This window comes from Fundulus heteroclitus, unplaced genomic scaffold (genome assembly GCF_011125445.2).
Source record: "Fundulus heteroclitus isolate FHET01 unplaced genomic scaffold, MU-UCD_Fhet_4.1 scaffold_47, whole genome shotgun sequence".
Taxonomy (NCBI): domain Eukaryota; kingdom Metazoa; phylum Chordata; class Actinopteri; order Cyprinodontiformes; family Fundulidae; genus Fundulus; species Fundulus heteroclitus.
Genome location: NW_023396890.1, coordinates 2,096,011 through 2,121,976, shown reverse-complemented (window position 1 = coordinate 2,121,976; position 25,966 = coordinate 2,096,011). Strand labels below are relative to the sequence as shown.

Sequence of the window (25,966 nt, the reverse complement as noted above, 5' to 3'; positions counted from 1 at the left end):
GCCACGAGCCGCGCTGCTTGGTGGGGGACGCCGTGGACGCCGCGGTGGCTGCTCCGGCCCGTTCAGCCGCTGATGGTGGACTTGTTTACCATATTTGGCAAGCGAGCCAGCTCCACGCGTGGGAATTGGACGAGCGAGGCCGTCATTCACAAAAGTCAACCTTATGGAGCTTTTACAAACAAAGCGCACGCTCATGGGACTTGTAGTCCAAAACAAACGCCTATCCACGCGGAGCGCGTCACTCCCGCGGTGGTTTGTGGCCCACAGACGCGTCATGTTTTAAAACCGCCTCACGGTTATGATCTTATTTTGGTTGGATTCGTGTTTCAGCGTGGGGATAGACCCCACAGCTGGCCGCGGAGCGCCTCTACGGACTACAACTCCCAGCGGCGGGCGCTCCCCCCGGATTGGCTGCGTCACGCTGTCGCTCAGCCGCCGCTCCGTCCTCCAGCGCTCCTACAGTAAATATTTGTGTTTGCTCAACCGGCTGTAATGGTGGACGAGTGAAGGCAGAGCGAGTCGGAGCACAGCGGAAGCGCAGAAAGAGGAGAACCAGGCCCGGAACGACGCAACGTTGCGCCACAGCCAGCTGCCGCCACTTTGAGGAGGAAACGGACGCGCTTCGGTGGGAAAATGGACGAACTCAAACACCAAGTGATGATTAACCAGTTCGTCCTGACGGCGGGGTGCGCGGCGGACCAGGCGAAGCAGCTCCTGCAGGCGGCACACTGGCAGTTTGAGGTAACCGAGGTTGCTGGTGCTAATCTCCGCGCTGCCACTTCTCCTAAAACATTTTGTGCTTGAACACAAAGCCACGTCCAGAAGTTCCGCCGCCGTCGGTATTATTGCGCCGTTCGGCCACATTAACGGCGTTTGGAGTACAGTAGGATAGCGCACAAGGTTAGGGCACATCCGATTAGACTGTAGTCCAGATTAAATTCTCTAATCCGACACATGACAGCAGCGCACAGGCGAGGCCGGAGCACTATTACGCAATAAAGATGACCGCCGTGCTGTACAGACTGGCCTACAAAGCAGCTCTGGTGCCATGTAGTGGATCGCTTTCTCTCCTTTCCTCCAATCAGAGTTGTTGTCTTATTTATACTGAATATAAGGCGAATTAATGGATAAATGTGTCGCTTTTCTTCCCGATTTAACCCACATAACTTGTGTTTTGTCTGTTTCCCTTTTAGACTGCGCTCAGTGCCTTTTTTCAAGAAACAAATATTCCATATGGCCATCATCATCAAATGGTGAGTGGAGATAGAAAAAAGTCTCTTTGTGTCTGTCTTGATCAAACCCAGCCTCTGTTCCTCCCTGAGGTGAGGAAGAGGAGGAAGATGAGGAGGAGGAGGATGTGTCCTGCTGTTGGGATGACTGCAGCCGACATGCTACTAACAATAACAAAGCACATGTCGGCCATGTTGGGAACTTCCAGAAATAAACACGGGCCAGGCATGCAACTCCAGCAGCAGCCACACTGCGCTCAGAGAAACGCCTGTTTCCCCACAACTTACCTTACTTACACCAGAGCTGAGCTAACCACGGCCATAAAGTCTGTTTAAAGGAGACATAAGGCCTGGTTACTGGAGATTTAAAATGAAAAGGGTTCTGTAAAGCTCCTGGTGTTCATTCAATGTGCATGAAAAGTATTCTGTGAATAAAGAGTCGATTCGTTTGAGTTGGCGACTGATTTTCCACCTTCAGCTTTACCTGCTGATGCCGATTTCAGTTTATCTGCAATTTCTCTTCCATCTTCACGACTATTAGATAACAAGGTAAAAGAACAGTATTCATGTTCTTATTTAGCCTTTCTTCTCTAAGCATTCATTAATGCTTTATATGTGGAACAGGCAAAATGATTTAAATGCGTTAAAACAGGGAAAAATAGTTTTGGTTTACATTTTAAGCCTTCTTTAGCATAGTTTTATTTAGGATTGGCACCATTAGCGAGGTTAGCATGACTGACTGTAGAGAACAGAGTATTGACGTATTCTCTGGACAGAGAGCGTCACATTATTGACTCGGCCTACAGGCACACTGCCAGAATATTTCCTGCCAGAAGAGGAGCAACGTTAGAAAACAGAAAAAGGGCCGATCCTGGCGCTAGGTGTCGCTGTTTGCTCTGGGGGGGCATTGTGTTGATAACAGCTAGCATGTTAGCTATTTCCACCCATTTTGTTGGGCCTTCCTGTTATCTGCAGAGAGTCTGGTGCTTTCTTGCCGGCTGAATAAATTGTTCTGTTTCTTATTTATCTTCTTTATACTGAAATGATCTCGGTGAAGCCAAAGAATGGCATGATTCGCTCCGCCGTCTGGAGCTTATTATGGTGCGTTTGCTGATTGGTAAAATGTTGCATATTTAATTTAGTTAGCAGCGATCAGAGCGGATCAGGTGGTTTCTGATCAGCATCTGTGGTCTTGGTGCGTCTCTGTTTGTAAAGTGTGAGAGATGCCTGCTGTTCTCCAGGAAGCTGCTTTATTCTGCAGGCCAGGCAGGAGCGTTTTAATGACTCATAACTGTTCTTTTAAGCTTTAGGACAAATTCATTGTACAGGAAGCATTGTTTTGTACTTTGTGATCTGGTTTCTTGATTCTTCTTAAGTCTAAAGAGACCACAGCCCTGGTGTAGCGCGCCAACATCCGTTTTACTTTCATTTCCAGTTTTATGTTGCATCAAGTTTCATTTTTCACTCTTTTCTTTTTCTGAACTTAATGTTTTGCAGCTAAATAACTTAAAAAAGCTCAAAACTATGTATCAATCAGGTTATAATAGTTCAGTAGGAAAAAAAAGCACAAATTTACAGGAATTTAAAATTTGAATACATGCTTATACCTGTCAGTTTAAATAAATCCTTTTATGTAGAAGAAATAGTAGCTTGAGTGTTTAGGATAAATAATTCCTTTCTGTAAAGCTAAAAGCTGGAATGAATTCTTGATTTTCATAAATGCTTCATGGTTTATAGAGACGTCTTCATTCATTGACCAGTGAAGGCGTCTCTCTGCACCAACAGAAAGCTTCCAGCATGTTCCTACAACTCTTCACCCAAACACGGCTCACTTCCTCATTTCTCATCGTTTGTGTCTGAAGCAGTCCCTGCGCGGTGTGGTGGTTTAGGTCTTTGACTTTAACCCGGGGATGTGGGTTTGAATCCCGGGCGCGTCAGGAAGGGTGTCTGTTGTTGAAACCACCAAGTCAGTGTGTAAGTTGTTCTGACTTGTTGAGGCAACCCCTGGCTAAGGGAGCAGCGCTTGTGTTCTGCACACCCAGCCTTTAAAAGTCTTTGGCAAACGCCCATCTCACTTCTTCTGAGGATCTTTGCATAGCTGGGTGCGATTTGACTCGTTAATAATTCAGATGGTAACGTGTTTTTTTTTTGCTGTGGGCGAACCTTACAGGAAAAGGTGATCTGGTGCTTCCTGGACACGGTGCTGTTCTTTCAGTGTTTTAATTATTAATCTCTGGTACTACAGCAGCATGCAGCTCTGGCTTGGACACAGCAGCAGCCAATACAGTCTCGGTTTCTCTGGGAACATCCATGCAAACGGTTAAAACGGCAGGTTAGGGTTATTTCACCAAATCGGTTGCTCCAACATGTTATTACAGCGAGCTTAGATCCCTGAACTCCACTTTTCTGTCTGCCTTTTCAGGGAAGCTATTGGTCTCTGTTTTTAAATGTACAAAGTTATGTAGGATAAACTCCCTCCTTAGATGACTACATCCTTAACGCCGTTAAACTCTGGCTGGGGTTTGCAGCCCTTGAGTTTGCTTCTCATCAGAGAACCAGTTTTTTTCAGCTTGGCAGGACTGGACCTTGGTCACTACAGCAAAAAAAAATCCTTTTTTCAGAGTTGCTAGCTGCTAACTCTCAGCTGGTTGGAACAAGAAGAGGTGGACTTGAGTGCGCCACCTACTGGCTGGGAGGAGTTAAACTTGTAGCTTTCTCCTTTAAAGGTTACTGAGGAGTCCACCTTTCCTTAAGCACCAGCTGATAACTGCTGACTGACTTGTTTTAGTTTTTTAATCTGCTGTCATGTCATGTCAGACGTTTAGCTTGTAACCTGTAATGGTGCTTGTTCTTGGTCCACTTTACACAAAAAACATGTTTAATCTCAACCAACTTCATGGTTAGAGGAAGTTAAACAAATCAAATAAATGTTCCGTCACACTTTGGGAAATAGACTGAATGCAGAGTGAAAGTACAGCAGACATTTCTGGCCGTCTTCTCCTGCTCACGAGTCCCAAAGTGCAGCCGTCATTAGAGGCGAATCGTTCCTTTTTTATTTGTCGAGCATCTGAGGAATGTGACAGAGATTCAGAACATTTGTCTCTCCTCTGCTCTTTAAGGCTGCGTGTGTGTTTCTGTGTTCATCCTGTGAGTGGGTTCTGGCATTTGGAAGAGCAACTGATTTGTTCCTGCGTAGTACATTGTGTCTTTACCTGAGGCGCATGCCTTTTTTTTTTTTTATTCCAATGTACAAAGCATTAAAAATAGAGACCAAAAAAATATGAACCAGGCAGAAAACATGGAAGCGTTGCAATAAGAAGAGTAGGTGTTATAGATATATCTGTTAAGCTTTTTATGTCACAAATAGACCCTGCTGCTGCCGCCTCGCTGATTCCTCAGACACACAGCGCAGCTACAGTAGCAGAAAAATGGGAGCATGTCCAATCAGGCTAACCTTAGATGGAGTATTGCATCAAGCGAACACAAGCAAACGAACGTTATGAAACACAAGCATCATTGGGTCTCCACCCCGCTGCTTCTTTCTGCAGCAGCCGAGCCTTTGTTTGCAGCTGGATGTACGGCTGCGTCTGTCGTGACATGCTTATGCCACGATCTTCTTTATTTATTTCTCTACGCTCTCTCTACTCACAGCTTTGGCAAACAGAGTGCCTCCACATTAGGGAAAGCTGCAATAATATTGTTGAATATTGCAATGAAGGCGTAGATTGTGATAATCTTTAGCTCCCTCCATTGATTCACATTAGAACTCTGTCTGAACGTCTTCAAAACGTTCAGATTTCAGTCAGAAGAAATGAGTAAAAGGAAAATATTACTTTAAATCAAAAATCAGCCAGGGCTTTGAGTAATTTGGGTTTAATGTTATTAAACAGCCGTCCGAGTATCTGCATGTGCAATATTGTAAACGATGATGAAGTATTGTGCAGCTTTTCTACAGTCCGTCTGGTTGTCTTTCTGTGTCAGATATCCTCTACAAAAGAGGCAAAATGAGGAAGTTCCTTCAGTAGCACAATCTTTATTCAGGGCTTCCTTTAGTTAAGTGTAAGGCTTTAATACCATTATTGTTCCAGTTCAAAGGAATATTACCATGAATATGCTTATAAAAAAGACCAAAAACCTTTTGATCATGATAAAATAAGTTTATATACAGCAAGCCTCCGTCTTGGAAGTGTTTTGATGGTCCTTTCTGAGCCGAAAAATAATCGGGCGCGATTAGCAGATATAAACAGACGTGGCGCCATCTAGCGACAGTATCACAGAACTATCATAAAGCCGGTTTGCTTAATTAATAAATCCACTGTAAATAATGCCGGACCAAGCCTGACCCTCTGCAACGCCTCACAGTAAAGCAGCAGCTCAGCGTGATGAAGACCAACGTCATTAATTAAATAAACCGATCTACAGAAACTTTAAGAGCCTCATATCAGAACATTTACTCATGTCATCAACTCTGCGTCACATCTGAGCCTCGGCAGGTTCAGCGTCCGCTTCAGGGAACACCAACGTTCAGACTGGATTCACACAGACATTTCAGGTTTTTCCCTCCAGGAATCATATAATTTTGTGCTTATTTTCACTGGATCTTGGACTTTCTTCATTGTTTAGCCTGGAGATGCTAATAGCCGTTAGCCGCTTCCTTGTTTTAACCCCTGCTGAGCATGTGCAGTACGTACTTCTGTTATAAATCGTAAATTGAGCAAAAACCAACCATAAAACGCGAAAATAACAACCAATACGCCAGCAGGACATGATCATTTTTCCTAAAAACTTTGTATGCAACCAGAGTGAGCTACTGACATATAAATAATAATAAAAGGAAAATAACATGGCTACGCAGCTTTGAGAAATAAGCTAAAAAAAGGTTTACCTGCTAACATTACTGAAATTAAATACACTTTTTTTGGCCTGAGCTCCAACCTCAGGCGAAAAGATCACGCTTTTATAATTACAGCCCATAACGTGTTATTTTGAACCGTCTGCATTGAAAAACAATTAAAAGAAAGTCCATTATCTTTAAACGGTATGTAAAACCTGGTAAATATGTATTTAGAAAAATGACACAGAATTGTTATGAAGGCCTGGATCTCCTCGGTCCCGCTGCCTGGAGCGTTTATGTCCAGGTTGTTGGTCCTCTTTCATGGCCTCATCAGTAAATAAAAGCTTCTGCTCGGTTAATGAAACGTCTGGCTTTAACGTGGAGCCGTTTGCAACCAGCTCCCAGCTCCTGTCCACCAGACCGGGCTGAGCTGTCTGCAGCGCTCTGATAACGAGGCCGGCTGCACAACCTCTACGTGTTGTTGTGGTTGTCGGCGTGAGGTTGCATAACTACAATCACGTTCCTCTGGTTGTTCTGTCGGCCCGTGTGTTTGTTTCTGCACCAGCGTGAATATATGCGTTCTGTGGCCATGCAGCGTGGGCGTTTACTGAATCCGAGTGGTGCTGGAGCAGGCGGCCCTCCTGCAGCTCACCGGGCTTCTCTACACAAACCTAATCTGCTCCGCTCCGCAGCGCTCCCTCCCCCCAGGCCGTCCTCTCTGCTGGCTAAAAACGAAGCCTGAGTGGCGGTTGCATCGGTGTTTAGTGTCACAACAAACTGAACTTGAGATGCGGTGTGTTGGCTGGAAGCCTCGGCCCAAACCCGGCGGCCCCGGCGCTCTTTGGCACGGCAGCAGGTTTGCATGTCGGGCCGGTCAGTTTGTTTGTAGCTGCTGCTCACAGAGCCGCTGCAGCCTTTTGTTTTAGGAGAACAGAGACTGTGAGCCAGAGCGGGTTTTTCTCTATATTTGGCATCAAAAGCCCTGCTGTGTGTTTTTTCTCTTCCATCTGAACAGAGTCTCTGGTTGAAGGTGCTAACAGACTCTTCATTCTTATCCCAGATGACAAATAATTTCAGCATCTGTTATGAAATATTAAGATATATGTATAATGCTGCAGGATTTAGTAATGATATAATTAGCTTTGACCAACTGGCTCAGACTGAGGGGGGGGGGCTGTGTTTCAGCTGTAGCCAACATGGACGCCGCGTGTTTCAGTTGACGGCGCCACATGTGGACAGTGGAGATAAACGTCCAGGCTGTGTCCAGCAGATTGTTGTGTTTCTGTCTGAAGTCTCTGTGTCCCGTGATAGACGCCCAGACCGTAATCACCGCCCAGCCTTCCCGTGTTTTCTGTAGCCCCACCCTGTCAGCTCCAGCTTTCTGCCCATAGCGGCGCTGCAGCCGCAACATTCCTGCAGGATCCACTCCTGCCCCGCTGACCGCAACCAGGACGCTCTGTCTTCAGCTTCTCTGCTTTCTTCTCACCTCTGAGACATCCAGGACTTCCAGTCCTGATCGTGGTTTTCCAGATTTTATATGTGAGGCAGAATGTATTCATGCCCCTTTTACTTTCTCACAATTTGCCACGCTACAAACTAGACTTCAATGTTTTTATGTAGATTTACCGACAGACCAGCACAAAGTTTTCTAATCATCTAAATCTTAGTTTTCTGCCCTCTTTACTCGGATACCTCCAAATAAAATCGTTTCTCAGAAATCTGCTAATCAGTAGCCAGAGTCCAGCAGCTGTTCTGGTCTCAGAGGTTCTTTAGAGAACATCCAGCAGACGGGTCAGAAAGTTCTGGTCCAGTTTACAGCAGGTTCAGGTTCTATCGAACCTCTCAGAGCTCTGATCATCATGTGGACCTGGAGAGAGGATGGACCACCTGCAGACCTACCAGGACATGGACGTCCACCTGGACTGACAGGCTGGACCAGGAGAGAAGCAGGAGGACCATGGTGGCTCTGGAGGAGCTGCAGAGATCCACATTTCATGGCATCTCCAGTAAATGTCGCTTTTCTTGTGAACTTGGTCCACGTTCAGCTTCCATCAAACACGTCCAGGAGTCCTGGACTAAGTGGCGACTGGCCTTCTTTGTGTCCACGGCTCATCAGGGTTTCCATGATTGATTTTTCTCCACGTTAATCGAAGTGGGCCACATTAAACCCAACGACTCCTGTGACCACCAAGCAGGAAGTAGTTGAGCCGGATGACTGGCAACATGTGACTCCGTCATGTGACTAAGCCCAGAGGCAAACAAACACAACCACAAAGCTTCCTTTTCATGTGTGTGACTTTTGTCAGCGTTGCTGCTGTTCATGCAAATCTAAAGAGAAAGTAGCAACAGCAGAACCAGAAGAGAAAACAAACGTTCTTGTTGAGGAACGTCTGCAGCAGCATGAACTGCATGCATGTTTCAGAAGGCGGGCAGAGCTTCTTCTGGTTCTGACGTCCAGGTCCTGCTCTGTTTGCTGTTACTGTTGAGAAACTGTAGGAAAATCATTTTTAACCACCGCACCAAAAGCCCATTTAGGAGTTAGTAATTTTCAGATTTATTTTTGTATTAAAGGACTAACATACAATTATTACAAAGTTATTATAGTGTAGGAAACGGGAAGGAAAATGCATGATTAATGTGAGCTTCTGCAGGCTTCACTTTGAGGTCCACATAGTGGTGGAAATCTGATGTTTCTGGACGTTTCACCCAGTTTTCCAGTTGAATCAACACAGTTGGACGATCGTTCAACGGATTAGTTACTCACATAACAAACACTTAATTTTATGCCCTGGAAAACAGGAAGTAACCAGATCTTCAAAGATACTGTGGTATATTGTGCCATCATCTGCATAGACTGGGTTTCTACACTCAGTTTGTTTTTTAGATAAAAGATAGAAAACATTATTCCACAGGAATCACATGAGAGACTAAAATGATCTTAGCAAAAATAAATAGATCAGCAGAGATCTCCACGTTTGTTTTAGTTTTGGTCGATTCCAGCTTCTCCTAAAGATAATAATAAGCAGCATTTATATTAGCCGGCAGCAGAGGCGACGCCACGCTGTGTGTGTTTGATGATCCTGGTTTGTTGACGGAGCGAGGTGGAGGCCTGAACCTGACTTTACACCTGCAGTACCCCTCCTAAACTCAGGATGTTGCTGCACTTAAAGCCGGGCATTTACTGTATGATTTATTCATTTATTTTTGCCCTTTTTGGGCCGACTCTTCAATCGTGCGAGAATCTTTTTTGGATCGGGCTGAGTTTCAGCATCATGGTGCGTGGTGTAGCATCCAGGGGAAACGAGGGGCTGATGGTGAGCGCCTCCTGCTGGTGAAGCAGAGCTACGAGCCGATTTCCCCCAACCTCGCACACTGAGCATGTGCAGACAAGGGATTCTTCTTCTTATTATTATTATTATTAGATGAAAACATAGGAGCAGAAAGAATCATGGCGGCGGTACGTGTGACATGGAGTCAAACTACGGAGGAGAAACTCGTAGAATTACCAAGGCAGCACGTTTCTTTCTAGCGAGCCTCATATTTAACAGTCAGAATCGACACTTCTGCCTTTTTCTTCTTCTACTGTTTACGTTTGGCTTCTGGATAGATGAGTCAGAGTAGCGCCACCTCTCTGCGGCGCTGAGTCTGACGTGGTTTTAGACTCTGAGGTTTCATCGTACAGTTTGAGCTCTGAGTTTAACGACTGAAAACATGGTACAGCGAGGCCTACACAGGAAGAAGCAGAAGATGATTATTCACAGTTAGTCCATTCATCCATAAACAGAAACACGTGGCCTTTCAGCACATCAGCAGCTTCCAATTAGGCTATTTTAAAAACATTTAGTCACCAGCATCACATACGAAGTTATTAAAAGCTAAAGAAGGGAGCAGGGTTGGGCTCTGACTGCTGGAGAAGCGTGATGGCAGCAAAGTAGTTCACTGCTGGGTGGTGACGAAACGTTAAGTCAGGAGGAAGAGGAGGAAGAGGATGAGGGTTCAGTCTGAACATCTTAATGTGTCTCTGTTTGGGTCGTTGGGGGGGGGGGGTGTTGTAGTTACTGCAAACACTGGGTCTGGGTGTCCAGGCGTGGCTTCACAAACAGGATTTCTATAAATCCTGACTTTCCTCATCTGAGGACTGTGTGTGGCGTGTTGCAGCAGCAGAGCGAGGCTATAATTACCTCCACACAGTCCCACCGTGGTGACACAGACGGCCGTCTGCCCCCCCCCCCCCTCTGTCTCCGTCTTTTATTCCATGTTCAGGCAGAAGACGGTAAAACGTGGAATCACGTGTCGGTTGTTCCTCAGCTTCAGTGGAAATAAGATCAGATGTGACCTGTTTCTCTGCTGTCGGTGAATTTATGCCGATAAATGTCGTTGATCTCTAAGTGTGTGTGTGTGTGTGTGTGTGTGTGCGTGTGTGTGTGTGTGCGCGTGCGGTTGTGTGTCATGCTGCCATGCCAAGCATCCAACCACATCTGAAGAGGCTTGGCCTGCGTTCCCTGCATGTTCCAGCATGTTGCTCTGCATGTTTCCAGGATCACGGCTTCCCAGAACCCTAACCACACACACACACACACACACACACAACCACACACACACACACACACACAACCACACACACACACACACACACAGGGAAACTTTGGCTGAAGCGCTTCAGGGAGCAGGACTCCATGTGGGATGGCTGCACAGACCAGATGTGTTTATGAGTGCAGGAGTCAGATTGGGTTTCTCACTGATTCATGGACACACACACACACACACACACACACACACACACACACACACACACACACACACACACACACACACAGGAAACCTAAGCAGTGCGCGGCATGAAGCTCGTCTTGCTCTCTCAGGTCGACTTCATTCAGACTCTCTCTGTTTTCTGTCTCATTCATACGGAGTCCTGCTGTCCTTGTACCGTCACCAACGGCTGCGTCACCGTTTTAGTTCAATTCAATATCGATAGAAATAAAAAGTTCAATACAATAACAGTTTTCCTTCCTTTTGCATTCCTACCATGGTTAATAAGGTTAATATTACATCATTACATCCTCCCAGCCAATCACAAACAGACCCAGGAACTTAGCTCCGCCCCCTTCAGGGAGTTCAGAGAGCACTTGATCCTTTTTCTTTTTTTAAATTTGCAGTTTTGGTAAAACGTTGGTTGAATAAAGGCTTGAGTTTGAATTCAGTGTTTGTGTTTTTATCTAAAAATAGGTTGCTAAGCAACAGCATAAAATGACCAGGGCTGCACTTAAAACATGTTTTGAATTTGTTGATAATTATCTATATATCAATGTTTCTGTTTTATCGCTATAGTTTTTTCTATATCGTCCAGCCCTACGCCAAATACCAAATGTTATCAGTTTTTATCTATAACTTTTATTTGCACACAGATCAGAGATCATTTTAAAGCTGTTGGTGATATAAAAAGTTTTCCTGCTGACAAATTTTAACCCAATTCTGACTTTTCTCCAAGAAGGTTTAGAAAATAAAATTGTTAAAATGTTCCAGCCTTCCTGGTGTGAGTGGACTTTGTAGCAGGAAGAGAGGCGATGCTGCGTGTTTAAGAGAAAGTTGGCTGGGTTCTGCTAAGACAGCCGTTTACTGATGTTTTACAACAGAGACTAAACTTTTACAGGCATTTTATTCCAGAGCGCGTTGCATTGCTCATTTTAAATATCAGGCACAATGTGGATATTCTAGAGAAAGTACAGTTAGCCTCAGGTTATTCCTGTACCTGGCAGATTTATGTTTGAAGTAAACCTTTAATTAAACAGCGTGGTTCTTCTGACTGGAAGTGATAATAATGTTTTGGAGCAACCCGACTTGGATCTGGTACCAAATCTATAAAGTGAGCTTAAGATGAGGGTGATGGCAAGGAGGTCTTCCACGATCAAAGACTTGGAGCTCAATTTAAAAGAATAAAGGTCCAAACTACCAGTTGACATCTGCTAAATGTTTTCCAGCGATTAAATGACGGGTTTGATTATTGCCAATTAAGCATTTCCATTCCTTGACGAGATGGGTGGAAATAATTTTCTGCATGCCATGTTTAAAAATAAAATTAGAGCTTCACTGAATCATAATTGTTGAATCACGGTATCGGTGTGTGCAATATTGCAATATCTGGGTTGGATATTATGTTTTAAGTGTCAAACATTGACTGTCTGCCAGGCAATAATAAATGTGGGTGGAGCTGCGGTGTATTTGCAGTAGGTGAGACTTTACAGCTCGCAGAAAGTGGTCGGGGCATTTTGGTATAATAAAGGAAAGCTGCAATTTTCAGGTTTGGTTTTTGCAATTATACATTTTTCTAATATTTTGCAGCCCTAATTTAAATGTTATTAAAAACTGAGAAATAATCTTTTCTCCACTGATACCTTTGGTTCATTATCATTTCCAGTCAGAAACAAACTTCTAGGTTTTATGAAAATATTTAAAATCTAAGTCTGCCAGGGGTATGAATAATTCTGAACCTACCTAAAGATCGCTATGTTAAAATTTCTAAATGGCTGCCAACATTTCTAAGCCCAACATGTTCCATAAGAGGCAGATTAGTTTAGAGTGGCCTTGCTTTAACACGTTTAGTCTTCCTGTTATCTGATGAAGCCGTGCGCTCTCTTTAAGGAGCAGCCAGAATGAAAGGCCAGAATTCCTCCCTAGAAAACTTTCTCTGTAAGTAGCTTTTCTGATTTCATTTCTAAACCACTCACTGATGCTGAACTTAGCTAGGTCTAGGTCTTTACTCAGTAGCAGCACCCACACTGAAGAGTGTTGTTTCTAACTGGTAGCAGGTGGGTATGGTGCGTTCACTGATCTGGAAAACACAAGATTGTTTCAGGTATCTGATCACTGGTCAGGTCTGATCCATCTGAAAATCATCGCTGTGTCTACAACCGAGGAACCAACTTTCTAACAGCAACAAAGTAAAGAAGCTACAGCAACAATCGCTCCTCTATCGGTCCAGAAATTATCACTTCAGTTTAGTTTTTATTCAGTTAAAGAACATTTTGTCTCATCCTGCATTGATTTCTTTTATTTCCTCAGAGGCTGAACTGGTTCATAGTCACCTGGTGACATGGTGATGTAGAGCTGGGTGTCGTCTGCATAGTGATGGTAGCTGATGATGTTTATGATCTGAGCTAGAGGGAGCATGTAGATCTAGAACAGGAGGAACCCAGGATGGAACCTTGGAGAACCCCACATGTGATTTATGTCGTCTCTGATGTAAAGTTACCTGCTGACACTAAAAGTCCTTTAAGTAGGATTTAAACCAGTTGAGTAGAGGCTAACCCAGTTTTCCAGGCGCTCTAACAGAAAGCAGTGATTCTTCTACAGCACCTAATGCTGCAGAAGCAACTTCCTAACAGCAGCAACGTAAAGTTTTGTTTTGAGCTGATTTGGATGATAAGAAATTAAAGTAAAAACATCTTTCTTCCTCCAGCACGTGTAGGCACGGCCTTGATGATATCTGTTATGTGTTGACAAGCTAACTCGGCTGCAGTCATCTCCAGATGACCTTTAACCTACATGTTTCTGGGCCGGCCTGTTGTAACCTGACAACTTTATATTAGATATGAGGAAATAACTGATCGTTTTCTCTCCTGTCAGTCTCTGCAGTTTCTTTCCTTCTCAGTCTTGGGTCTTAGCACACATAACAACAAAGCTACAGTTGGCTAATGATCCACCGTGTTCCTGCGGAGCGCGGCCCTTCTACATGATCGATAACTGATCCGTTCACACACTGACCTGCAGGTTAAAGGAGGGTCTGTTCACTTATTTAGTTTTATTCGTGCCAATCACAGACCGGACTCGTTCCTCGGTGGCGGTGAGGTGTGGTAACAAAGTGGCTTTTCTGGTTTAAGTTAACAGATGGGTTTGGTGTTTAGAAATGATCTTCGTTATGGAGTAGATAAACCTGTAAGTTTAGCGATTGCCGAGGGATTGCTGCAAAGCCATCAACAATGCAGACGACTGTCCACTGTGGCTCTGGTTCTGCTGGAGGTTCTCCTCCCAGTTAAAGGGGAGTTTTCCTCTCCACTGTCGCTTCATGCATGCTCAGTATGAGGGATTGCTGCAAAGCCATCAACAATGCAGACGACTGTCCACTGTGGCTCTACGCTCTTTCAGGAGGAGTGAATGCTGCTTGGAGAGACTTGATGCAACCTGCTGGGTTTCCTTAGAGAGGAAATTTTCTCACCAACCTGGAGGATCTGATGGAAGCTGACTTGACATGTATCATGAGTTGGCGCTATATAAATAAAACTTAATTTAATTCAATAGCTCTGGGTTTTTAAGAAAGTATTTCCTCTCAGCAGAGATTTCTGTGGTGGAAACACATGGATCTTTGCTAAATGTAAATACGTTCTGAAGTTAAATAGTGTCGCATAATTTAAAATGATCAGGTCAGTTTAAACACAGGATGTTTTGCTTTTAATCCAAGAAGTTTTCTTGGCAATAAAATGAACACATAAAACTTTATGTAATGGTTAGATATAAATATTAAAGATTAATTTTGTTGTTTTAGTTTGGCCTTTGGCAGGTAAAATATTGATGCTTGCCTTTAAATCTGCAGACATTCCGGCAGCTGTAAGACAGAAAGCTTGCTTGGTCACAGACTCATGAAAAGAACACTCCCTATTTAAACATTTAACAGGCAGGAACAATCATGCACTGTTAATGCACCAACCGTCATACTCAGCACTTCTGGCTTTTTCTTCTTTCTTCTGCTTCGGCTTGCTTTGTGTTGGAAATCCTCTCCTTTTGCCGTTAAACTATATTTGAGCTCATCATTTATATGTTTAACCCTTTAAAGGCACGTTTTGCATCTATTCTTCGTGCGTAACTGCAAGATTATAAGAAGTAAGGTTACAAATGGATCATTTGATGAGCACAGTGTTGGTAAATGATCACGTCTTCAGCACACAGATACTGGAAGCTGCAGTTAACCAGAAGTTCTTGTTTTAGGAACTAGACAAAGGTGTTAAGTTTTGAAACTGAATGCTGTAGTTTTCCATCTCACATTCACAGAATCTCTTTTTTACATCTCTCCTTCTTTTCCTTTGCTAAATTATTAAATACTGTGGTAATCTTATTTGTTGATGTTCGGTCCGACAAACCTAGAGCGTTCCTCTAACAGGAAAAGAGTTTCTGTGTTATAATTATGTAGCTAAATGAAGAAAATTAAATTAAAGCTAACTTTGTGAAGAAAGTTATTGTAATTTTTCTGACAATAGATCCCCTAATACACAAATACAGCGTTTCATTTATTTCTAAATGTGTATTTAACTCGTCACTCCATTTTTCATTAAATTCTCTTCTAGTTCCTGCTGAGAATGTTTTCATATGGAGTAGCTTACTGAAGTGCTAGGCTAACGCTAGCTAAAGCTAGCACGTTTTCTCTGTTTTGATATGACTCACTGATACTAGCTCGGTTTCTCATGTCATTACCCTGATTCTTAAACTTAGCGCTTAGTGCTGAACATCATACAGTTTGTTGTTTCAGCTGCTTTGTGTGCAGCTCAACTGGAAAGTTGGTTCTCTCCAACAGTTTCAGTTTCATGTTTACAGATAAACACGTTTCTCTGATCACAAGGCTAATCTCACGATGCTAACATCACCTCAGGCCCAATCACGTGTGTGAGGTAGGGCTCCACAATATTAGGAAAGGTTGTGATGTGCGATAATATTGGTAAATGTTGCGATAACAATATAATTTTATAACAATAAATACAGAAAAAGCATAAATTTCTTTCTGCTTTAGGATCATTGCGAACATAGACCCCAGATAATGAGTCTGTTTAGCTGTTTAAAAACAGAAACTTTCATAATTTCAATCTCAAACACAAGGTTTTAATGAAAAGGTTGCCTCTGAAACAATGAAACTGCTTGGTTGTAGTTTTTTTAACGACTTTACTACCTCAAATTTCTCATGTTGCATTAAACAACAAATGTCTCCAGAGGTATTAGGAGCACTGAGAGCTTCTGAGAACATTTTACCCCCAGCTCAGCTCGTTTTTGGTCGTAGAGACTAGAACACATTCCCACACACCCTTCAGATATCTGCGTTCTGGTTTTCAGCTCCTAATCACGTTTGACTACATGTTGAATTTCCCCGCTGCCGTCCTAGAGCCTCAAACTGCCCATTAAAGGTCCTTTACTGTGAGCTGTTCAGCAGCTTTACAGCAGCTGAGCTAAGGTCAAGAGCCTTTTCTTCTCATTACTGTGCTGGATGGACCAGGGGGAGGCTAAAAACACTGAAGTAGCTCTCCCAAAGGTGGGCCTGTTGAGTTTTTACATAGTTCTCCATGAACCCAAGGAAGGAGCGGCCAGATTTCCTTAACAGAAGGCAGACGGTCCGAGGCTCAGGAATGCTAGCATCTAAAAGCTGATTTAGGTTTATTGTCATGTTTCAAGTGATGAAATGTTGTAACAGAGTCCGTTGAGATATGAGAGATTGACCTGATGACTCATGTTAAAAGATCTGAGTTACAGTTTAGTCTGCAGCCGTCTTTCTGTGTCAAAGATCATGTTACTGTAAAGACAAACGGCGCCGCCTCATCAGATCCAGGCCCGAGCGCTCATGTCTCAGCGCAGTTTGCCTCCAGGAGCCGAGCCACGGCGCGTGAAGTCGCAGACAGATGGGAGGCGGTGAGGCAGACGGGAAGAAGGAAGTGAGAGAAAGAGAGAGCGGACGGAGCAGTCGTGGGACTTCGTGGATCTGAGCTGAAGACAAAGTGTTCGGTTAACCTCTAAGTGTTGTTTTTTTAGAAATGTTCAGACTGGCTGCAACGGCGCTTTCGCTCTGATTCTAAGTGTTTCAGTCAGCGTTTTTATTAGCTTTTTCAGATATGGCTGAAACGGTGCTTAAATTAATGCCAGAGGAAGTCTTTTTGGTTCCTGCAGCTAAATTAATGGAAACCAGCAGATCTCATTTTACCCAATAAAAGGTCCTGATGGCTGCAGGGAAAATGCTCAGACTGATTGGACTAATTCAGGCACGTCTTTCTGTTCTTAAAAGCACTTTCATTTACTAATATTAAGAAAACCTAATTTTTTCCCTCTTATATATTTATATCTAAAACATGAAGCGCGTTGTGCAGCAGCCTGGTGAACAAAGCTGAGAGCGTCGCCCTCCAGGACGCTACGGTTCGGCCGTGAAGACGTTCTCAGCGTCTGTTTGTGGACAAACAAACGCTAAAAGGTCCGCGTTAACGAAACAAGCCGTGTTAAAGGTTCCCAGAGGAGGAGACGTCACGCTGGGAGGCCTCGAGAGAGAAGTGGACTGAAGCGGGTCGCTAGCTGCCCCCGTCCCATCAACAGGAGGTCTGCGTCTCAGTTGGTCCCAGACTGCTTCTCCCCGTCTGTGTGGTCAACAGATTCACCTTTTTTAGGACCTGACTGGACCACAGTGATAAAACTGGTTTTGCTTTAAACATTGTCCGTTTTAAAGAGAGTGCAGTTATTGTTTTAATGACATTTTTAGTGCTAAATGATGCTGATGGCCTGTTGAGCAGCTGAAAGCCTCTGGTGGTCTCTACGTCAGCGAGTGTTTGTGTGCACACACCGTCCTGCCTGTCTGTTTGTACACAGGGGGGGGGGGGGTTACCTGGGTCGCCTTCTAGCTTCTGCCTGCAGGTGGTTGACCTTCTGCCGCAGCAGAAAAGTGAGGAGATGACCTGCTTCCTCGGTCCGCTTGGTCTCTAGCTTTGTGTTCTGATCATAAACTTCTACAGTAGGAAATCCGGACAAAGAGAATCGGAATCAGAACCAGCTGCCGGTTCCTCTGCTCTGACAAAACCGGGTCGGTTAGGGTCCCCTTAAAGCTCGCTCAGAGCAGAAAGTGAGGAAATGCATCATCCAAGCTCAGTTTGAGAAGAATAAAAGCCTCTTCTCTGTTCTACCTGCTACTCAGCGCTGCAGAACCTCCAAGCTGACCCACTTCCAATACGAGGGTTGAATGGGTCCAGTTTTAGTGAATCCAGACTAGGGCTGGGTGGCGTGGTGTAAAAATAAAATGTAAGATTTTATCAGGCCACATCCGATTAATACATGTTTTTCCTCCTTTTCGTTTTACATAAAGAAATGAAAGAAATAATGTCAAGCATTTCAAGGTGCAACTATATCCAAGCTGTGAAACGTGCTGCTGAAATAAGATGGCCGCCATGCCTTTGTAAACAAAGAAAACTTAACTAAATGTTTGCTGCTAGTGGTTTTATACAATGAGCAAAGAACAGGCTTTAATGGTGTAACCTCAAAATAACTTAAAAAAAGTAAATACTGTATTTTTCAGACTACAAAGCACGCTTAAAATCCTTAAATCTTCTCTAAAATTAATCATGTGTCTTATCTATGATCACCGTTGTGTTTACAGACTGATTTATGTGGTACAATATGCTCATAAATCTGTTAAAATGTGTAACTATGACTTTGGTTAGCTACAAAGCCGCACCTCTCAGTGGATATTAGGAGCATTACGGTACACTGTGTCTCTACCTGAGGACCCCTGAGCTGTCTACCAGACTGCCTGACTGTAATGTCTAAACTAGAAGTGCATTCATGTAAGGCAGCCTGGAGTACGTGCTAGCAACAATAAACCTAGTAAGTTAATTCAATATAAAAGTTTATTTTGGCCTTATGTTAGAAACAGGGAGCTATGGATGTGGAGGAGAGATATTACACACTTGGGAAGAATATTTGATGCTCCTAATAGTCCAAAAAATAAGGAAAATTAAAGTGTCTCATCTTAAGGTAAAAAAAAAAGTTTCCTCTAAACAAAATGTTGATTATATTTTCCTAAACATATATTCAGCATTGCATGTCCTCATCACTGGAGCCCAATGAGTACAAAACAAAATCCAGAATTTCCAGAAATTAAATCTTCATTAATTGTAAATTTGAATTAATCAATTTATCGCCCAGCTCTAATTCAGACCCACCAAAGTTTGCTCAGCGCTCCGTTTCACCAGACAGGACTGTATAAATGTTTAGTTACTGTGTCTGTGCTGCTGCCGGCTCGCCCAGAACCTGCAGAAGGTTCTAACAGACCGTCCAGCCCAAACTCAGACATCCTTGGAAAGTGGAGACAGCTGCTGTGTTTATGAACCAGATCTTCGTCCCTGTGGATCGATACCATGTGACTCTGACTTTGTTCAAGGTCCTGTGCCCAGACGGAGCCGTACGCTCAGACATAAACACGGCGCGTTACTTCATCCTGTTTATGAAGGGCAGAGTTAATGTGTAGCATAGCTTTCATCCACAGTCATGTTTGCTGTTCTAATCCGTGCTTCATTTTGGGTAAACGGCATAAAATAATGCAGGTGAACTGTTCAGCCCAGCCGACTGCAGCTGTGTCATCCCTACATGTGTTTATGGATGAGTAAGTAAGACTCATGCGCCGTGTCAGCGTTTCTGCCCTCATGTTTAATTCTGGTCACAAGACGCCGAGCTCACGGGTCATTTCACGGAAGTTCCTCAGCTCTTCCAGCGGTGAGGCGTCCGCATGCCTGGAGAGCAAGGAGGCGGTGGAGGTCACTCCTGCTCTCCAAGGTGTCTCTGTGCTGCAGGAAGTGGCCTCAGAGACATGAGCCAGCACTTCCTGTCCAACTGCACGGTGGACTCACATTTCACAACAGCAGGGCTCTTTCAGAACCTGAAGCTCGCTGTGACCCGGCTCCACGCTGTATCTGCAGGAATAACCTGCACGCAGCAGCACTTTTAGGGGGTAAGGCGGTTTGATTACACCCCCACCTCCCTCCTGTCAGCGGCAGAGTATTCCTGTCACTGCCGTCTCTTCCTGAAGGCGGCTTGTGCCGGTCGGCTGCCAGTCAGAGAACGCCGGATCCTGGGCGACGGGCCGACAGTAGATTAGATAGCAGGCCCGCTTCGGTTCTGCCTGTCAGCAAAGGGAAGGCTGCTCTCCACGTTTCTGTCCTCACCCTCATCTTTCCTCAACTCTCTGATTCCTCTAAATAAAACACCTGTCAGTTAATAAACATGTGGGTTTTTAGATGTTCTGTTTCTGGAGAACAGCAGACGGGTCAGGGAGAAAGTTCTGGTCCAGTTTAAAGTAGGACCGGGTTTAAAATACTACACAACACTCTGGATACGTTATCTCAGTAGTAAAACACGGTGGTGGCAGCATCATGCTGCAGAGATGCTTTTCTTCAGCAGGAGGTTCTCCTTCCAGCAGGACAACCAGCCTGAACATGCAGACAGAGTTATTATGGGATGGATTAGATCAGAGCGGATTCATGGCTTAGAATGGCCTAGTCAAAGTCCAGACCTGAATACTACACAGAATCTATAGCAAGTTTTGAAAATGATGTATGAAGACGTTCTCCGTTTAATCAGACTGAGGCTGAGCTGTTCCATCTGACCAGAGAAGAACCGTGGTTCTTCACAGTTCTAATACATGGTAGTAAAAAAAAGCAAATGCACGCCACACTTTTCAGATTTTCATTTGTGAAAAGGTTGAATTTCCGTTCAGCTTCACAGTTTGTGGCCGGTTGGAAACACTGATGTCTTTTGTCTTATCACTGAACAAAGTTCTTAGCAAACGGATCGATTTTAAGGTGAAAGTAGCAAAAAACCTTTTCTGCAGCCAAACCTTCGTATGTTTCACATAACCCTGATGGTAGGAGACCCAGACCTGATGGTGACGCCTGCCCTGCCGCTCTGCCCAGGCTCTTATTTTAGCCGCTGGCCCTCCTGGCTGAAGGTGGCTCCGGTTCTGCCTCCCTGAGGACAAAGTAGGTTGTTGTTGTTTTCCTGGACCGGCTGGAAGGAGGAAGCGGGTCATAGAGCAGGGCAGGAGGAACAGTGCTGGTTCAGATGATTTACTATTTCTGAGCAGCCAAACATGTTTACGGAGCCAGCTGGCTGGAAGCTCAGAGGTGGCGGTATTGTTTTCAGCTCACAGGTGAGCTCTGAGCACCTGTGGGGCGGATGAAGTCCTTCCTCCGACACGAGGCTTAACATAAAGTCATTTACGCCTTTTCACTTCATCACAAGCTAAAGTTACATTCTGTCCACATTTATCTGCTCTGCTAAATCAAGGAGAAGCTTTTCTCCATATTTGAAACAGGAAGTGAATTGCATCATCACGGCGAGGAGCTGGGATTCCCCTGAACTTCCCAGTTCAACACAAACACAACGACGGCTTCTAAGGAGGATCTGTGTAGAAATCCAGAAAACTGCCTTTTATCTGTACAATCATTTTAATTCCAGCTGCACTCATTTATCTCTCAGGCTTTTTGTTTGCTCAAATATTTAACTCTTCAATAATAATAAATCTAGATGCTGAAATCAACCCAGATTGGATCTTAAACTCAGATTCTCTGCGCTGTTATAAGATTATCAGCAAGTTTGTTGTTCAATCAGTAAATTAATTGTATTTTGTATCAAATAAGACCCATAAACTATAAACTGACCAACTTCTATCAAACCAGTACCTCCACAGAAAATCCGATGAGCCAATCTGGGCTTGGTTCTGTCTCAGAATGATGACCTGGAATAAAAACACAACGGTGTATTTATTCGAACAAGATTTGAGTTTTCTGATTGGACCCCTCGAACATGTGACCATAGTGGTGAACGTCGTCATGATGGTCGATAAATACATGTTTAGCCCAACGGTGCTGATGTGTTTCTGGACCCGGATGGTGTTCCACAGCAAACATGGTGAAGGCATCCTGGATGATGGTGTCTGTATATTTGGTTGTTTGTTGCAGTCCAGGCAGGTCTGTGGGACATTAAAGGAGCTGTAAATAATACTGACACCTTGTGGCTGAAGTCGGTACAACAGCTAGCCAATCACAACAATCTAATCTGCCGTTTTTTTAACGGTCTGTTGCTGTTGTGAGTTTTTACTCTCACAGGACGGGTCTGTGATATAATCTGGTTCTGGTTCTGGTCCGCTTCTCTTCCTGGCTGCCATGTCTGCAGGCTGCTGCTCTTTTTCCAACATAAAATACCAAACGCTGCTCTGTGCTGGGAACCCTGGGAACTCTCATGTGATTGGCTCAGGAACCAGGAAGTAAACGCGGCTACACTCTGAACCAAAGTAGTTCTGGACCGTAGCTCTAGGTCTGAAAGGAGAAAAAATGTGACTAAGATGTCGTCAATGGAGAGAACCGATTATTTACAGGGAATGTTACTAACATCCCAGATGAAAAATGAGAACAATTTAGGTAGATTTTACAGTAAATATCTCACTTATTGCTCCTTTAATATTACATGCAGTGATATTGTGATGCCAATGGTGTCAGTTCTGCAGTTATTCCTGTTTATACACGATGAGCTCTCTTGAAGCAAAGCTTAAAGCTTTTTGGCATTTTAATGTTTTTCCTGTAAAGTATTTTTGCCTTGTGGGTGAATAGTGCTGTAAAGCCAAGCTTTCTTAACTAACAAGTTGACTTTTACAGTTATTCCAGTCGGCACAGTGCAACATGGGCCAGGCCTCTACAGTTTAGGTTCAATCTCAGGATTAAAACAGAATACTGTGAAAAACGTCTTTCTTGTAAATGTGGGAAGAGTTGCCTCCAGGTTCAGCCAGCTGACCAGCAGTGTGCAGCAACAGGTTGGGGAGGGGATGTTGACTCTATGCTCCATACAGCTGAAATTTAAGCAACGTAACTTTAGTTATCCCAGCCTTGGTGCCACCTGAACCCAGAACCGACCCGGGTCTCATGGACTCTGACAGTAATCCTGTTTTTCTCTCCTCTTCCTCAGATGTGCACCCCAGCCAACACCCCCGCCACGCCCCCCAACTTCCCCGACGCGTTGACCATGTTCTCCCGGCTGAAAGCCTCCGAGAGCTTCAACAGCAGCGCCGGCAGCCCAATGACCGCCTCCATGGCCACCTCGCCACCCCCACCGCAGGTCGGCGGCTGGGGGCTCCCACCAAATGTACCTAACGTGCCGCAACCTCAGCAGGGACTCTGGACTCAGGGGCAGACCCCCACGCAGCCCTGCCCCCCCTGGCCCATGGGCGTCAACCCTCACACAGGCGCCGAGCAGAAGGCTAGTGTGGCGATGGAGGCGGAGAGATGAAGGGCCGTATGGGACTGAAGAGGCCCCGGCCCCCCTCACCTTCATCGCGGGGGCGGGGCATAGAACGGGGGACGGGGTGGGAGGCAATAATGAGTAGAAATGGGTCTGGATGGGAGGATGTGGGAAAAATCTACGCAAACCAAGAAAAAACTGATTCTGGACGATTTAAGAAGAGAAAACCAATGCAAGCATCAGAATCCAGAAATAGAAGAAAAAGATACGCACACACATAGTAATAAGAGAGCAGCCGAAATCTTTGTTAGTTTTCATAAGTAAATGCTTGGATAAAAGAAATATTGAAGTAAAAAAAACAGAAATAAAAAAAAAAATGTCACGCCCAAGGATTCTCTACGACGTTCCAGGACGTTCCAGGACGTTCCAGGCAGCCTTGAAGCTTTTTTCTCAGCCGGTGTTTTTTACCCGCCGCTGTTCTATGTTCCTGCGACAGTCTGTGCTGCATGAGGAAACGAGCGACGCAGTGATTCCTTTTTGTTTCTTCGAGATGGATCCAGATTTCATCAGCGACCTGTGGAGTGGGACGCATGTGAGCGAGCGCTCGCCTTGTAATCAGAAGTATATTCACAGCCATCTCCTCTATATATATTAATGTACACACTCATAAGTTAGGGTTTAGCGGAAAAACGACGCCTCCATGATGGTCAGCCCCATCGTCAAAAGGTGGGACGTCTTCTTACCTCACCTGGTGGTCACCTGACTTCTTTCAGCCAATCAGGGATTCTTCTTAAACCAGCTGTTGCCGGCGCCGGATATGTTTTTGTCAGTTTTTTTCTTAAAGGCGACAGCCAGCTTTGGTTTCTAATAACTGATCCTCACTGCAGCAGCTTCTCCTGACGCCGTTTTAAACCCGGACCGGGGGGAGGGGGGGGAGGGCTGCAAGAAATCACTGTTTCATATGATATTGTTTCTGATGCCGTTTTATTTGTTGGAGGGTTACGTCTCTGAAAGTGGGCGGGGCTTCAGGTTCTTTTGTAAAAGTGAATCAGTCGCAGCTAAAATGATGAGATTAAAAATGAGACTTCATCTTTTTAAACAGAAACGCCACTTTTTGCATGACGTCTTCACAACGTGTAACACCTTTTTGTAGAAAGCATACGTAAGGTTGAGGTGTGTTTCAGGGCTGGGGGGGGGGGGGGGGGGTGTTCCCTACCTTAACAGAGCAGCAGTAGATTATTTTGCTGTAAAATGTCTAATTTAACAGAAGTTCAGCTGTATGGACAAAGACGGATAAAGGACGCCCGCCGCGGTGCGTTCAGGGACACTACGGACTACTTTCAGGGATGCAGCGCGCCGGACGACTCGCCTCAGACGCTGAACTGTGGAGGTTTCACACCATCCGTGTTTCTTTACTGCCGACAAGAGGACAGTTTGGGGACAACCTTCGTAAATCTGCGACGTGTAGAAAGCAGCTTTGAGCCCTTTGACTTTTTTTCAGTTTTGATTTTGATCAGAGGTTTTAAAAAGAAATATTTTAAATAGCTTAGGGTCTTTTTTTCTGAAAGAAGAGAAGATGATGGATGTATTGATGAGGAATAACCAACATCCTGTTATAATTATTTAGACTAAGCTAATTCCCCCGTTTTCCCAAAGCTTTGTTCTTTATTTGGTTCAATCAGAGAGTTTGTGGGTGGGCCTGTTCCTAATGGTTTCTCATGGATGTTTCCCCCCTTGTATGTCTGTATGAGACCATTCCCACAATATTTGTGGACTACCTGATAAATAACTTATCATTTTTGTGAACCTAAATAAATATTGTATGTCAACCTGTTCAGGGTGTTTTAATGGAGGCTGAAAATTGTGACCCAGGAGTCAAAAAATCAACTTTTTCTCTCAGTTCCTGCTTTTAAATTCATTAAAGTTGTTTGTTGTAGACGCTGTGTGGGAAACAAAGGAGAACGGGTTCACCGAGGTCGGCGTGTCCTTATCTCACCTCCTGGCTCCTCCCAGCAGGAAATAAAGAGGATTGCCAGCCGTTCAGCTGCTGCCTCTGAGTCTCAACATGTTGGTGCACCGCTGCATGTGGAGAACAGCCATAAACACAGGGTTGGTCCAGAGAACCCGGCTAGTGAAGGCAGCCACCAAAGATCTGTGATAAAAGCTTCCATGCACTGTGCTTACTGCAGAACTACGTCCCACCTCAGCTCCTACAAGGGAAGGTTTAACTTTAGTCGTCATCTTGTTTTACTGGAATCTGCAGAGTCAGCGTTTCCCAGGCCTGTGCTGCTCAGCTTCAGCTGAAACAGACCAAAGAAGAAGACCTGCAGCCTCGCGGCGCGATGGACCGCCTCTGCTTCTTGAAACAGGAAACCTGGGGAGAACCGCTCTGCTCTGGTTGGTTTTGGGTTTTACTCTCCAGGACAACAGATCCATCTGCAGAGTTGTGCAGGTTCACCCTTTGAGCTTTGGAGATTATCCACAACAATCATACAGAAACAGGTTTATTTTTGACCCAAACTTGTAACCTTAGAGTTAAATGCAGCAGATCTTCTAGTGCAACGGCAGCAGAGATGTTCTGTAGACAGGAGGGCGCTGGATTCTGTAACATGGCACCTCACCTTCATTGGTTCTGGTGGAGAGTCTGGCCTGGCCACTCTTCAAAATGGGAAAGTACAGAGAACATGCAACAGTGTTTGTAATGAGGCAGAACAAAGACCCGAAACACAGCGAGCAGAATAGAGAGAAGCTCCGCGGTGCAGCAAAGACGTCTCCATCTTAACGCTTCCTCTCCAGGATCTTTTTTCCAGGGTCGGCTGTGAGAACCTGCCGTGTCATGTCTGCTGCTACCAACCAGCGACTAGGACAGCTTTCTGCTTTTAACATC

The 25,966-nt window shown here is 44.6% G+C and overlaps 1 protein-coding gene across 1 annotated transcript; it reads left to right on the top strand.

The window, feature by feature from the left end:
• On the top strand, window positions 1-24,912 carry ubald1a (UBA-like domain containing 1a). Its single transcript, XM_012866431.3, has 3 exons — window positions 1-741; window positions 1,194-1,253; window positions 22,807-24,912. Exons 1-3 carry the CDS (start codon window positions 634-636, stop codon window positions 23,125-23,127), a joined length of 489 nt encoding a protein of 162 aa, XP_012721885.2. The 5' UTR covers window positions 1-633; the 3' UTR covers window positions 23,128-24,912.
• Window positions 24,913-25,966: the final 1,054 nt, after the last annotated feature.